The sequence below is a fragment of the Danio rerio genome, chromosome 5 (genome assembly GCF_052040795.2).
Source record: "Danio rerio strain M-AB ecotype USA chromosome 5, GRCz13ab, whole genome shotgun sequence".
Lineage (NCBI taxonomy): Eukaryota > Metazoa > Chordata > Actinopteri > Cypriniformes > Danionidae > Danio > Danio rerio.
The window spans coordinates 76857501-76870720 of NC_141025.1; the positions used below are offsets into that span (position 1 = coordinate 76857501).

The window sequence follows — 13220 nt, forward strand, 5'->3', positions numbered from 1 at the left end:
TAGCAGCAGCCTCACTCTTACCTATTTGGGTGCCTAAATGTTAATAAGCGACGGGCATAGATTTATATATCTATGAGTGATGGGAAGCTATGCTAAGGTTAACTAGCTTAGCATATATCTTGCTGTCTGCAAATGACAGTAATTTAAACGTACCATAAAACTCCTTTAAGTGCATACAATTGGACACAACTACACAAGCATCGTTTTAACCTTTATAACCGAACATTAACGTTACTCTGTCAACATTCTATTATCTTAATTAACGCGCTAACAGAGCTAACTTATGTAAACAGAGAGCAACAGATTGTAGACGTCAATAATGCAGCATAATGGAATAATATACCGATCAAACTCTGCTTTAAGTACGCTACGAGTTCATAAAATGCCTCTGGAACCCAGTTCAGATACAAAAATTTATTTAACAAAAATAGTAATGCAGTAAAGTATTTTTCACTCTGCCAAGCCTTCTCTGTTGCTGTGTGGAGCAGCAGCCTGCATCAGTCACCTTTCACCCAGGCCCCACCCCGTACCCCGACTCCTGAACGTCTGTCTCACTCACGCGGGCGTGCACTGCAGTCTCATGAGGAAACGCTGCTTTTTGATTGAATGTTTTTCTTGTTCCTGAATACAATAAATTTTTCAAATATTTGTTCGAAATAAGTATTGGTAAAAACCCGCTATTCGTGCTTATCCGAATACCATATTGGGTTCGGCCCCACCCATAATATATATATATATATAAGTTTTTTTTTTTTTTGCTTTGCATCGCACCTCCTGCGATGTGATTATCGTGGATGTGCACATTGCGATTTCGATGCTGAAACGATGTATCTTGCAGCCGTAATTGACAATGACTCATTCAAAACATCCTTACTCTGACATTTAATGTAAATATTGTGCAGGTGAAATGACAAATGCTTTCACATCCCTACATACACTCAGCACTTTATTAGGTACACCTGACAAGAATAAAGGAAGTGTGCTGCGCTTTATGTCGCTATGCAATCACTGGATCAGCTGCTTATTGTGCATGAGCGCTGCTGTTGATGTTGTTATAATAGTAATATTTAATAATATTGTGATAGTGCAGATTTGTGAAGTCGTACTGCTCTGGATAACTCGAAACAGCGACCACTAGTCTCTCCTCCATCTTTAAAAGTCAACATAGTCATCTTGACAACACAAACACTGCTGTCATCTCAAAGGAAACCCCGCCTTTGCTTTCATTTGATTGGAGGATGACTGATTTAGCTCGCTTTTTTACTCAAAGTTGACAATTTAGCATTACACTTCCATTAAGGCTTATTAAAATGTTGGTATTGAACAAAAACTCTGAGAACTGATCAATTACAAGAACAAAGGTAACATTTCCTTCATTTGCATACTGCACCTGTGTCCTTTCAGAGAGATCATGCCCAGTTTGGACGCCCCGTCCAGGAATGACTTCTCAAGACTTTCATCTCCTTCCTTCTTTCCGATGCGGAAGGGAATATTCATGCGGCTCCGACACGCCGCATCAACTGGACATCTGAGAAAAATCAGCACATTACATCATCAGTGCTTCTTAACCACCAATAATCATTTAAATGTGCTAAAACCATTTAAAGTTGTTTTTCTAACTAGTATTAGCCTATTTTAACTGATGACATTTTAAAATGATCACTAACGAGTAGAATCCGTTGGAGCGGTTGATGATGTCATAGACGAGGGCTGATTTCTGTTTGTTTAGTCGCTCCATGGCATCTGCACCGCCATTGTTCCTGATCCACTCTAGAACCAAACCCATGATGTAAATACTGGAAGACAAAACAGCAGACTGTTAAGCTGTGTTAGTGATAGCTGCACATGTAAAAAAAAAAAAAATGCACATATAACGGTAAATCAGATCAGTGTGATTCTTAAAGTGACAGTGTGCTATATTCCTGCTGTCATATATGTTAATCCCTAATCAAATAATAAAAAGACAAGCTCCTGATAGTCCCACCCTAAACTACTAATAGTCCCACCCTAAACTACTTATAGTCCCACCGTAAAGGACTGATTGCCCTGCCCTAAATGACTGATAGCCCCGCCCTAGAGGACTGATAGTCCCACCCTAAATGACTGATAGCCCCGCCCTAGAGGACTGATAGTCCCACCCTAAATGACTGATAGCCCTGTCCCTAGAGGACTGATAGCCCTGCACTACCCTAAATTACTGATAGTCCCACCCTAAATAACTGATAGTCCCGCCCAAAGAGGACTAATAGCGCCACCCTAAATGACTGATAGCCCCGCGCTAAATTACTGATATCCCCGCCCCTATAGGACTCATAGCCCTGCCTTAAACTACTGATAGTCCCACCCTAAATAACTGAGTCCCGCCCCTAGTGGACTAATAGCGCCACCCTAAAGGACTGATAGCCCCGCCCTAGAGGACTGATAGTCCAGTCACTAAATTACTTTTAGTCCCACCCTAAAGGACTGATAGCCCCGCCCCTAGAGGACTGATACTCCAGTCAGTAAAATACTGATAGTCCTACCCTAAAAGACTGATAGCTCCACCCTAAATGACTGATAGCTCCACCCTAAATGACTGATAGCCACGACCCTAGATGACTGATAGCCCTGCCCTAAATTACTGATAGTCTCACCCTAAATATCTGATAGCCCCGCCCCTAGAGGACTAATAGCGCCACCCTAAAGGACTGATAGCCCCACACTAAATGACTGATAGCCCCGCCCAAGAAGGCTGATAGCACCACCCTAAAGGACTGATAGCCCCGCCCCTAGAGGACTGATAACCATGCCCTAATTTCTGATAGTCCCACCCTAAATAACTGATAGCCCCGCCCTTAGACGACTGATAGCGCCACCCTAAAGGACTAATAGCCCCGCCCTAAATGACTGACAGCCCTGCAGTGAATGACTGATAGCCTTGAACTAAAGGACTGATGTGCCAGCCCTAAAAGGAAAACCATGTGACCAGAAGTGAATAAAGGAGCAGGGAATTTCACAGATTTCTGTTTCAGGACATAATATACAACATGGTTCTTGGCAGGTCTTCAATTTTGAAAGATGAACAACATCACATGACGTCTGCATGTCTTAACCTTTTTCACACGACCACATTCCTAATGTAAATACAGTGGAGAAGAGAATGAGGAGCCGCACCTGAAGCATGGAGGCGTGTTGTAGAGCGAGTTATTGCCAGCCTGCACCTGATAGTCCAGAATAATTGGGCATTCCTTTAAAGCCTTGCCAATCAGATCCTCCCTGACAATGACAACCGTCACACCCGCGCAGCCCACATTCTTCTGCGCGCCTGCAAATATCAGACCAAACTGAAGACACACACTCACAGTTACTTAATGCCCACAATTTACAGTAAATAAGTGTAATATCCTGCATATTTTATAGTATTTACAAGTCTGTTAATGAATGCTAGATCATAAAGAAGCATCACTGACCTTTGACACGTCCACTGGTCTGGAGAGGAAGTTGGAGGACATGTCGCTGACCAGAATCACTCCTTTGGTGTCCGGGATGAAGTTAAACTCCACGCCGTGCACAGTCTCATTGCAGCAGTAGTAAACGTACGACGCAGAAGGATTCAGTGACCACGTGCTGCTGTCTGGTATTTCTGTAATGCAGAAAATAATGTTGGCTTCATCATTTAATAATCACTTGGGGCCTCATGTATCAACGCTGCGTACGCACAAAAACTTGGGTTTCACGCTCATGTTTGAATTTACTAAGGATGAAACGGATGTGAGAATGTGCGCTGGTCCACCAGTGGCGCCCCCAGAAAATTTTTATAGGGGTGGCCAGAAGAGGCCACACCAAATCCTGGGGTGGCACACAAAAAAATAATGAATTCAGTGTAATGTTATATTTTTGTTTCTGGTAAATTAAAGAATGTGACTTTAATTCATTTAATTAATTTGTCTTAAAATATCGCAATTTATTCCTTGAAATAATTCAGCAAGTACATGTGCAAACCAAATAAAAATGTATATTTAGTTTAAAAACACTTCTCATATATAGAAATAACTTTTCAGTTGTTTTTCACTTACATTTATTATACAGCATACAGTATATGCCATGTCTAAAATTAATGGAGATTAATGAGTTAAATGATAAAACAAACAAATGAACAAACTGAACAAAAGGCATTACTATATACACACACTCACTATACAGACCCTAATAAAATCATTTATCTATATCCCTTTTTGAGCCATTTTATTAATGCAGCTTTTTCTATTGATGTACCTTAAAGTAAATATTAGCCTACATAGCCATTACTGTCGATTGAAGATGTGTGTGTGTGCTGTCAACGGGAGGGCAGTGGTGGTTCTACTTTATGACACCCTGGGCGAACCACCCCATATACCCACCCTCCTTTAATAGTTACATTTGTTTTTCAATAAAAATAAAAATGTATTTATATTTATTCTAAATAAATACAATTATTATAAATATTATTATACAATTATTATTCTAAATAAATAACAGACATTAATCCTAAATGTAACTGGAAAACAATGTAACAGAGTGATATGCTAAGATCACTTAGGAAACCTTTTGCATGAATATTAGTTATGACAAGAGTATAGAATACAAAAATATGTGTTTTATAGAATTATCTGTTATGAAGTCTTACCTCCCTGACTCTTTATCCCTCCTTACTGCTTTATAGCCATACTTAGTGAAAGTATTATCATCATCATATTATATAAACTTTAGTTTTGTCGACTTTCAAAACTCACTATGTGCTGACACCTCTTCACAAAAGGCTTACTCCGGTTTCACGGCGCATGAGCGGCGCGTTTTTTATCAGCGTGCATGTAAACAACCGGGATTCACATACGAGTGCGTGAGCCGCACGAGAATGGTTTTCTGCGCGCATGCGTCAGTTTGCTTTCACCAGCCTTGTTTCGGTTGCACATAGAGAACGCATGTAAAAGATGTGAACGGCCCTTAATGTCTTTATTCTGGGATTGCCACTCTAAGTTAACACACTTGCATAAAGTAAATGGTATCCCAATGCTTTTACTAGGGGATGCTTTTTGTTGCATCATCTCCGCGTGCCGCCCAGCCCCAGCAAGATACTTGCGACGCCGCCCTGGCATTTGGCAAATTGCCCAAATCCGCCACTAGGGCAGTGAATCAGCTAGGTTGGTGGCACCAACAATAATTTAGTTGCTGCATGTTATTTATTTATCTATAGAAACATTGGGAATTTACATAAGTACATTTAGGTTAATAATATCAACAGCAAAATCATATTGGGGTGGCCACAGGGGTGGCCAGAGTTTACCGAGGGGTGGCCGTGGGGGCGCCCCTGTGGTCCACGCCAACTTCATATCTGGCGTACGTGTGTTTATTGTGCGTGTCTGTTTTATTTCCATTGGCGACTCCTAGAGGCAGTTGTGTTAAATTGCACACTACAAAGTGAGCCGTGCAATGGCAGCTGTATGAGACGGGTTCATCCGCACGTCTAGCAGGTGTATAAGGTTTCCATACCATGCAGTTGACCAGCCAAACATTAAAGCGCAATTTGCAGCGATCGCCGGTTTTCACAATAGAATCGGAGCGATCTACTGCACGCACATTGCTATAAAGACACTATCTGAAGATGAATTTGCATATGCGAATCAAAAACATTTCCATTCAATAAATGTGCAAATAAAATATGATGCACAAACTTATTAATGATTCCTACTTGTCTTCCTTGTGATAAAGAGTTGGCAAAATCTGATATGTAGCGGGGGAAGAGATGAAGAATGAGTTCATCAGACGCTGGATTCGAACAGAGTTCATGCTCGAACGTGTCAAAACATGTTGCCATGCGTTTTACTAGCTGCGCCACTCACGCTGTTGAAGACGCCACAAAATTTTACACCTTTACATCGCACTATTTCTTTTTTTATCCACTCAGTAGTGCGATGTTCAGATTTAACCGTGTTAACCGCATCAGCCAAACTCTCCCACTCAATTTTTTTTCTGTTGTTATTAAATCCTGGAGGACAAACTTGCAAATAGCACAGTTTTTCTCCGGTTTACCTCAGAAAGCAGCACCTCAAATTCACATTCTGTTCAAAGTTTCTCTTCTTGCTTGCTTTTGCCGTTGCTTTTTCGTTGGGTTTTGCCAAAGTAGAGTCATTAGCATATTCATACGGGGGAGGAGGCAGGGAGGGGTTTTGCGCTCGCGCACGTGCGCTCAGACTCACGTTCATTCAGATGTACAAAGAGAAAGTGTGTGGGATTCGGCGTACGCAGTGTTTCATACATCAGAATTTTTCATTGCGTACGCACGGACGCAATGTTTTAGTATGATTTCAACGCAAATCTTTGTACATTATGTTTTATTATTTTTGATTGCAGTTGACAAGCAGGAAAGTAATACAATAGCACGAAACAAGAGACTAGTCATAACAATATACAAAACATGTGAAACACACTTAATACACTGTAATATAGCCTGGTTCATTGGTTCGTTTGTTTTTCTCAGTACAACTGATCCGCTCAATCGAGCAGAGACCCTCTCATTCAGACAATCTCATACTGATTGATTTTGTGCGAACCCGAGCGCGATTGCGGAATTCACGTATGCCAGACGAACCGCACTAACTGCGCAAACGAGACCGGTTACTGGGCATGAAAGCACCCTGTATTTGCATGCAACTAACAAACAGTCACAGTCAAATTAAACTTTAGTGACAAGGCACCACTGGCCTGATAGGCACACCATCCTGTATACTGTCTCGAACATTTCGCACGCTGACCCTAGGCCAGCAGGCAATCCTTATTGTCGAGCGCTGCTGTGGATACTTATTTCAAGGCCTCTTGAGATGTGCAGCACTATTAATGCGATCCTGTGAAAAAATGATGCCAAGGTCTCCATAATCCTGGAGCAGGCCGTATCCTGGTGGTCATGTAGGAGTGGAGAGCCTGAGACTGATTCCTGAAAGACCCCAGTGACAGATGAGTCTCCGCATTGATCCCGTGGATCAGCCGTAACACCCGCCGGTGACCTACTCACACCTGCAGCTTCTCCACGATGGACGTCCAGTGTTCTCCAGCCTCCGGAGCCTAGTCTGCAGCTCTGCACAAGATGTTTAACCAGAGGAGAAATGGTCGTGCCTGAGCCTGGTTTCTCTCGAGGTTTTTTCATTTACTTTGCTGAAGTTTGTTCCTCTGCTGTCGCCACGGGCTTGCTTGGTTTGGGACTTGTGGAGCTGCGCATCGATGGATTTGCTCTTCAGTGTTTAGACTTTCAGCAGTGAATATTAAACCATACTGAACTGAACTGAACTGAACTGAAACAAATCATTGAATCAGTCATTCTGCGGTCTTTATTGGTTTCAAAAACACAGATTTCTTTATAAATACAGCATCTTTGGAGATCTTTTCTGCTTTTCTTACACATACCTTAGGAACGGTACAGAAGAAAATTGGCAGATTTAAAACCTTGACTTTTCCAAACCACGGTATACCTTAAAAATGATTATTGTCCCATGTCTATTCTCTATTTCCACCTATGGATATTCATCCCGAGGCCTCTAGAGATTGTGCAGCACCATTAAAGCAATCCACGACCTGTGAAAAATGATGCCAAGGTCTCCATAATCCTGGAGCAGGCCGTATCCTGAGCAGATGCTGTGGTGGTCATGGAGGAGTGGAGAGCATGAGACTGATTTCTGAAAGACTCCAGTGACCGATGAGTCTTTGCGTTGATCCTGTGGATCACCCTGCAGTGACCTACCCACACCTGCAGCTTCTCCACAATAGACGTCCAGCGTTCTCCAGCCTCCGCTGCCTAGGATGCAGCTCTGCACAAGACGTTTAGCCAGAGGAGAAATGGTCATGCCTGAGCCTGGTTTCTCCCTTTTTTCCTTCACTTTGGTCAGTTGGGGAGTTCCTCCTCTGTCACCACTGGCTTGCTTGGTTTGGGACTTGTGGAGCTGCTCATCAATGCATTTGCTCTTCAGTGTTTGGACTTTCAGCAGTGAATAATAAACAACTGAACTGAACTGATCTCCAACTCTGAAAACTGGACTAACAGTTTCAATCTACTAGAACTTCTCTGTTAGGCTGCTTTGACACGATCTACATTATAAAAGCGCTAGAGAAATAAAGGTGAATTGAATTATTACTCACTGGTGTAACTGTCCAGTTTCGGATGGATCACGTTGACTTTCCCATATTTCTCCGCCTCTTTAGCAGCTCTAGCAGACCAGGTGCCCGTGACCAGGTAATCAGCGCATCGTTCCTCCTTCAGCCCGATTAGATTAAGGGGAACCCCACTGAACTGACCAGAACCTCCACCTTGCAGGAACAGGATCTTATAGTTTTCAGGAACATTCCTGCTCAGAGTGAACAACCAATCAGAATTGAGATACAGAACATAAAGACAGCAACCTCCATATACAGACAGCTCATTAAAAATGATCATTCTGTAATTAATTACAGGCAGCACGGTGGCCCAGTGGTTAGCACTGTTGCCTCACAGCAAGAACGTCACTGGTTCTAGTCCTTACCAAGCCAGATGAAGTTTCTTTGAGGAGTTTACACATTCTCCCCGTGCTCACATGGGTTTCCCCCGGGCTTCCCGGTTTTCTCCCACAGTTCAAAAACATGCAACTTAAGTTAATTGACTAATCTAAATCGGCACTATAGACATGCTCCTAGTAAGTAGTTATCTCTTAAGAGCAATCACTATCTGTTCATTAGCTACTGCAGCAGGGGAGTTCTCCAGATCTACCTGAGCTCAAACTCCCCTTTCACCTTGCAAACAGGAGGGAGCCCCGGGCTCGAGGATCTTATAAGCTCAGGGCTCTCTCCCGGGACAGCATGCCAAACACGCTTTATAACAATCATCAGCTAAGTGTGAACTCTTGAAACAGGAACACTCACAGAAGTTCACGGATGAGGTTTTCAGTAGTGTTTATGATCTTGGTGAAGTCAGACGATCTGTGGCTCATTTCTAGATGTGGTGTAAAAGAGAAATAAACATTACAAAAAATATATGTGCATCTCACAAATGTTTATTCCGAGTCTGGAGTTTCTTACCAAGAATGCTGATCCCGGTGCCACTGTAATCCAGCAGCTCCTTCTGTGCTTGGAGTAAAACCTATAAAAGGACAGAATAATGATAATAAATGACATAGTATTTTTTTTAAAAGGCACTAATAGTTAGCTTTTAATCCCCATTAAAGGGATAGTTCACCCAAAAACTAAACATTCAGGCCTCTTACTTATTACTTTATTTCATTAAACACAAAAAAAAGATATTTTGGAGAATTTTTAAAGCCTGTAACCATTGACTTCAAAAGCTACTTATATTATATTAGGTTATAAGCAAATGATAATATAATGAGAGGTGCAGAAGATGAAATATTCTGCTATTTTATTCATAACAAATCAAGACTTCTTCACTCCATAAACATCTTTTTTTAAGATTTTCCTGGATTTGAAGTGATAGCTCATCCAAAAATGAAAATCTGCGTGAAAAGGGAATCTGTTTAGGTGTCTTTCTTCTGTAGAACACAAAAGAAGATATTTTGAAGAATGTTTAAAACCTGTAACCATTGACTTCCGTTGTATTTGTTTTTTCTACAACAAAAAAGTCAAATGGTTACAGCTTTCTAACATTCTACAAAATATCTTTGTTTGTGTTTAACAGAGGGGAAAAAATTGTATGTCTAATGAGAAATGGCAAGCTACTTATATTGGGTTATAAGTAGGCCCACACGGAATCTGTGCGCGCAGAATTCCACAGATTTCTGCAGATTTTTAGCCCATTATTAATTCTGTTTATTTACTTGAGTTAATGTTTAAATCTGAATTTATTTAGTTTTTATTTAGTAATTTGTTACTTTTTATTTAATGTATTAGGGTTTTAGTTATGATACTCCGCTGGATACTCCCAAAGAAATCCGCAGATTTTTACCAAAATTCTCTGCAGAAATAGCAAAAAACGTCCGCAGAATCCGTCTGGCCCAAGTTATAGGCAAGTGATATTATAATGAGAGGTGCAGACGTTGAAATATTTGACTATTTCTTCCATAACAAATCAAGACTTCTTCACTTCATAAACAACTTCTCTAGGATTTTACTGGATTTAAGCTAGGATTTTACTGGAGTCGCCAATGGATTGATAGCTCATCCAAAAATGCTGAGCACAACAGAAGATATTTTAAAGAATGTTTAAAACCTGTAACCATTTACTTCTGTAGTAGTTTTTCCTGCCACGAAAGTCAAATTGTTAGAGCTTTCTAACATTCTTCAAAATATCTTCTGTTAAACAGAAGAAAATGTTATGTAATGAGAAATGGCAAGCTACTTATATTATATGAGGTTATAAGCAAATGATAATATAATGATAATATTATAAGCAAATGATAATATAATGAGAGGTGCAGAAGGTGAAATATTCGGCTAGTTTATTCATAACAACTCAAGACTTCTTCACTCCATAAACAACTTCTCTAGGATTTTCCTGGATAGCTCATCCAAAAATGAAATTCTGAGTGAAAAATTAACCCATTTATGTGTCTTTCTTCTGCTGAACAAAAAAGAAGATATTTTGAAGTATGTTTAAAACCTGTAACCATTGACTTCTGTAGTATTTTTCCTACTACGAAAGTCAAATGGTTACAGCTTCCTAACATTCTTCAAAATATCTTCTTTTGTGTTTAACAGAAGAAGAAAAACTACATGTCTAATGAGAAACGGTACTTATATTAGGTTATAAGCAAATGATAACATAATGAGAGGTGCAGACGTTGAAATATTTGACTATTTCTTCCATAACAAATCAAGACTTCTTCACTCCTTACACATCTTCTCTAGGATTCTCCTGGATTTAAAGTGATAGCTCATCCAAAAATGAAAATCGGAGTTTCAAGAGTTCACACTTAGATATATTGCTTGATAATAAAAGCAGGTTTGGCATGCTGTCCCGGGAGAGAACCCTGAGCTCTGAGATAATTGAGATCCACCTGGTCAATGAGCATGTGAGGGGGTACGAGATCAGGAAGTTCTCGAAAGCTCCCCCTAGTAAAGGAGGAGAGAAGGAGATGGGGTGGATGGGGGGATTCTTCAAGAAACGAAGATGAGGGAGTCGTGTTAGTCGGGCTATTTATAGAGAGTTTGGAATAATCCGATTAGCTTACTAATGATTACAGATGAGGGACCAGCTGCGATCAATCATGTCATGTGCCCCTTTCAAAATTAGATTGTGAAACTTCACGAAAAAATAATCTGTTTAAGTGTTTTTCTTCTGTTGAGCACAAAAGAAGATATTTTGAAGAATGTTTGAATACTGTAATCATTGACTTCTGTAGTAGTTTTTCCTGCTACGAAAGTCAAATAGAGCTTTCTAACATTCTTCAAAATATCTTCTGTTAAACAGAAGAAAATTTTATGTAATGAGAAATGGCAAGCTACTTATATTATATGAGGTTATAAGCAAATGATAATATAAAGAGTGGTGCAAAAGATGAAATATTCGGCTATTTTATTCATAAAAAATCAAGACTTCTTCACTCCATAAACATCTTATCCAGGATTTTCATGGATTTAAAGTGATAGATCATCCAAAAATGAAAAAGGAATCTGTTTAGGTGTCTTTCTTCTGTTGGACACAAAAGAAGATATTTTGAAGAATGTTGGAAACTTGTAACCATTGACTTCCATAGTATTTTTTTCCTATTATGATGGTAAAATGGTTAACAGCATTCTGGATAACATAATAGCATAATGGATAACAGCATTCTTACATTCTTCAAAATAACTTATTTTGTGTTTAACAGAAGAAGAAAAATTATGTTTAATGAGAAATGTCAAGCTACTTGTATTATAAGCAAATGATAATATAATGAGAGGTGCAGAAGATGCAATATTCGGCTATTTTATTCATAACAACTCAAGACTTCTTCACTCCATAAACAACTTATCCAGGATTTTCCTGGATTTAAAGTGATAGATCATCCAAAAATGAAAAAGGAATCTGTTTAGGTGTCTTTCTTCTGTTGAACACAAAAGAAGATATTTTGAAGAATGTTGGAAACCTGTAACCATTGACCTACAGTATTTGTTTTTCCTACTACGAAAGTCAAATGGTACAAATTTCAAACATTCTTCAAAATATCTTCTTTTGTGTTTAACAGAAGAAGAACAAATCGTGTTGGAACCACTTAAAGGAAAGTAAATAGTGAGTAAATTTCCATTTAGGGGTGAGCTGTCCCTTTAAATGCTCTCAGATTTAATATATTATTCAATGTATTATTGAATTGAATGTTGACTTGGAGGACTTGGCACTCTTCAAAAGGCGAGTTGGCTCACTTGGCTGATGCAACATTGCACGCATACCGACCACTAAAAAGCACATCAATATAGTCTTTAAACTCCTGCATGGTGTTTAAAGCGTTTTTACTTTACAGTATGACACAATATATGTGTGTATGCAGACTTTTCTTGCACACTAGTTAGTGGTTGTAACAGATGATGTAATCACACAACGCAGTGATGAAGATGATCTCGCTGCATTATTTAGGCATCTGTAAATACGATAACGCGTAGAAAAACAAAAATGTAATAAAGATATAATGTAAAAGAAGAAAAAAATTATTATTAATGTTCAATATCTCACTATAATATTTCGAATAACAGTTTGTGGATGCAGATAACGTTACTTGTGGATGTACTTACCGACTGTGGTAGTTTAGCGGGTCCTGCCCCAAAATTAACGGTTTGTTTCTTCTCCATGTTGTAAATAAAACCGTCTCGTTCGTCCGTGAGATGTAAACCTTTCTGAATCTCCTCCACTTGACCTAGTTTTTCTGTCAGTGATTTCTTTCAACCCGCTTCTATTATTCCCCCTTTCCACATGATTGCACCTAATGTTGAAGTTCCCTGCTGGTTTTCATTGGCTGGCGGGATCCGAAAGTCGGCTTATCTGCTGTGTGATTGGATGATGTAAATGTGACGTCACTGTGATTGACGTTTATTTTACGACAGAAAATATTTGAGATTCTTTTCGGAGGATAAAAATTTCTCTTTGGAAAAACGTAAATGAATCTAAAATTAGCCTACCGCAGAAAAGTATTGAGAATAAATGGTTATAAAACAAAAATCTGTTCGCTGGCCCTCATACATGTCAATGGTTTATGTATTAGTTCTATCAAAATAATAATAATAATAATGAACAAATAAAAACGTTTTAATTTTCT

The 13220-nt window shown here is 39.5% G+C and overlaps 1 protein-coding gene across 2 annotated transcripts in view; it reads right to left on the minus strand.

The window, feature by feature from the left end:
- psat1 (phosphoserine aminotransferase 1) overlaps positions 1-12885 on the minus strand; it is a 15340-nt gene extending 2455 nt beyond the window's left edge. Inside the window, 8 exon segments of one of the 2 annotated variants that reach the window (NM_199819.2) lie at positions 1391-1528; positions 1668-1796; positions 3154-3323; positions 3450-3622; positions 8146-8351; positions 8902-8971; positions 9058-9118; positions 12700-12885. In NM_199819.2, the coding sequence (NP_956113.1) occupies positions 1391-1528; positions 1668-1796; positions 3154-3323; positions 3450-3622; positions 8146-8351; positions 8902-8971; positions 9058-9118; positions 12700-12756 (1004 nt within the window). In that variant the 5' untranslated portion in view covers positions 12757-12885. 2 annotated transcript variants of the gene reach the window in all.
- Between the last annotated feature and the right edge of the window lie 335 nt (positions 12886-13220).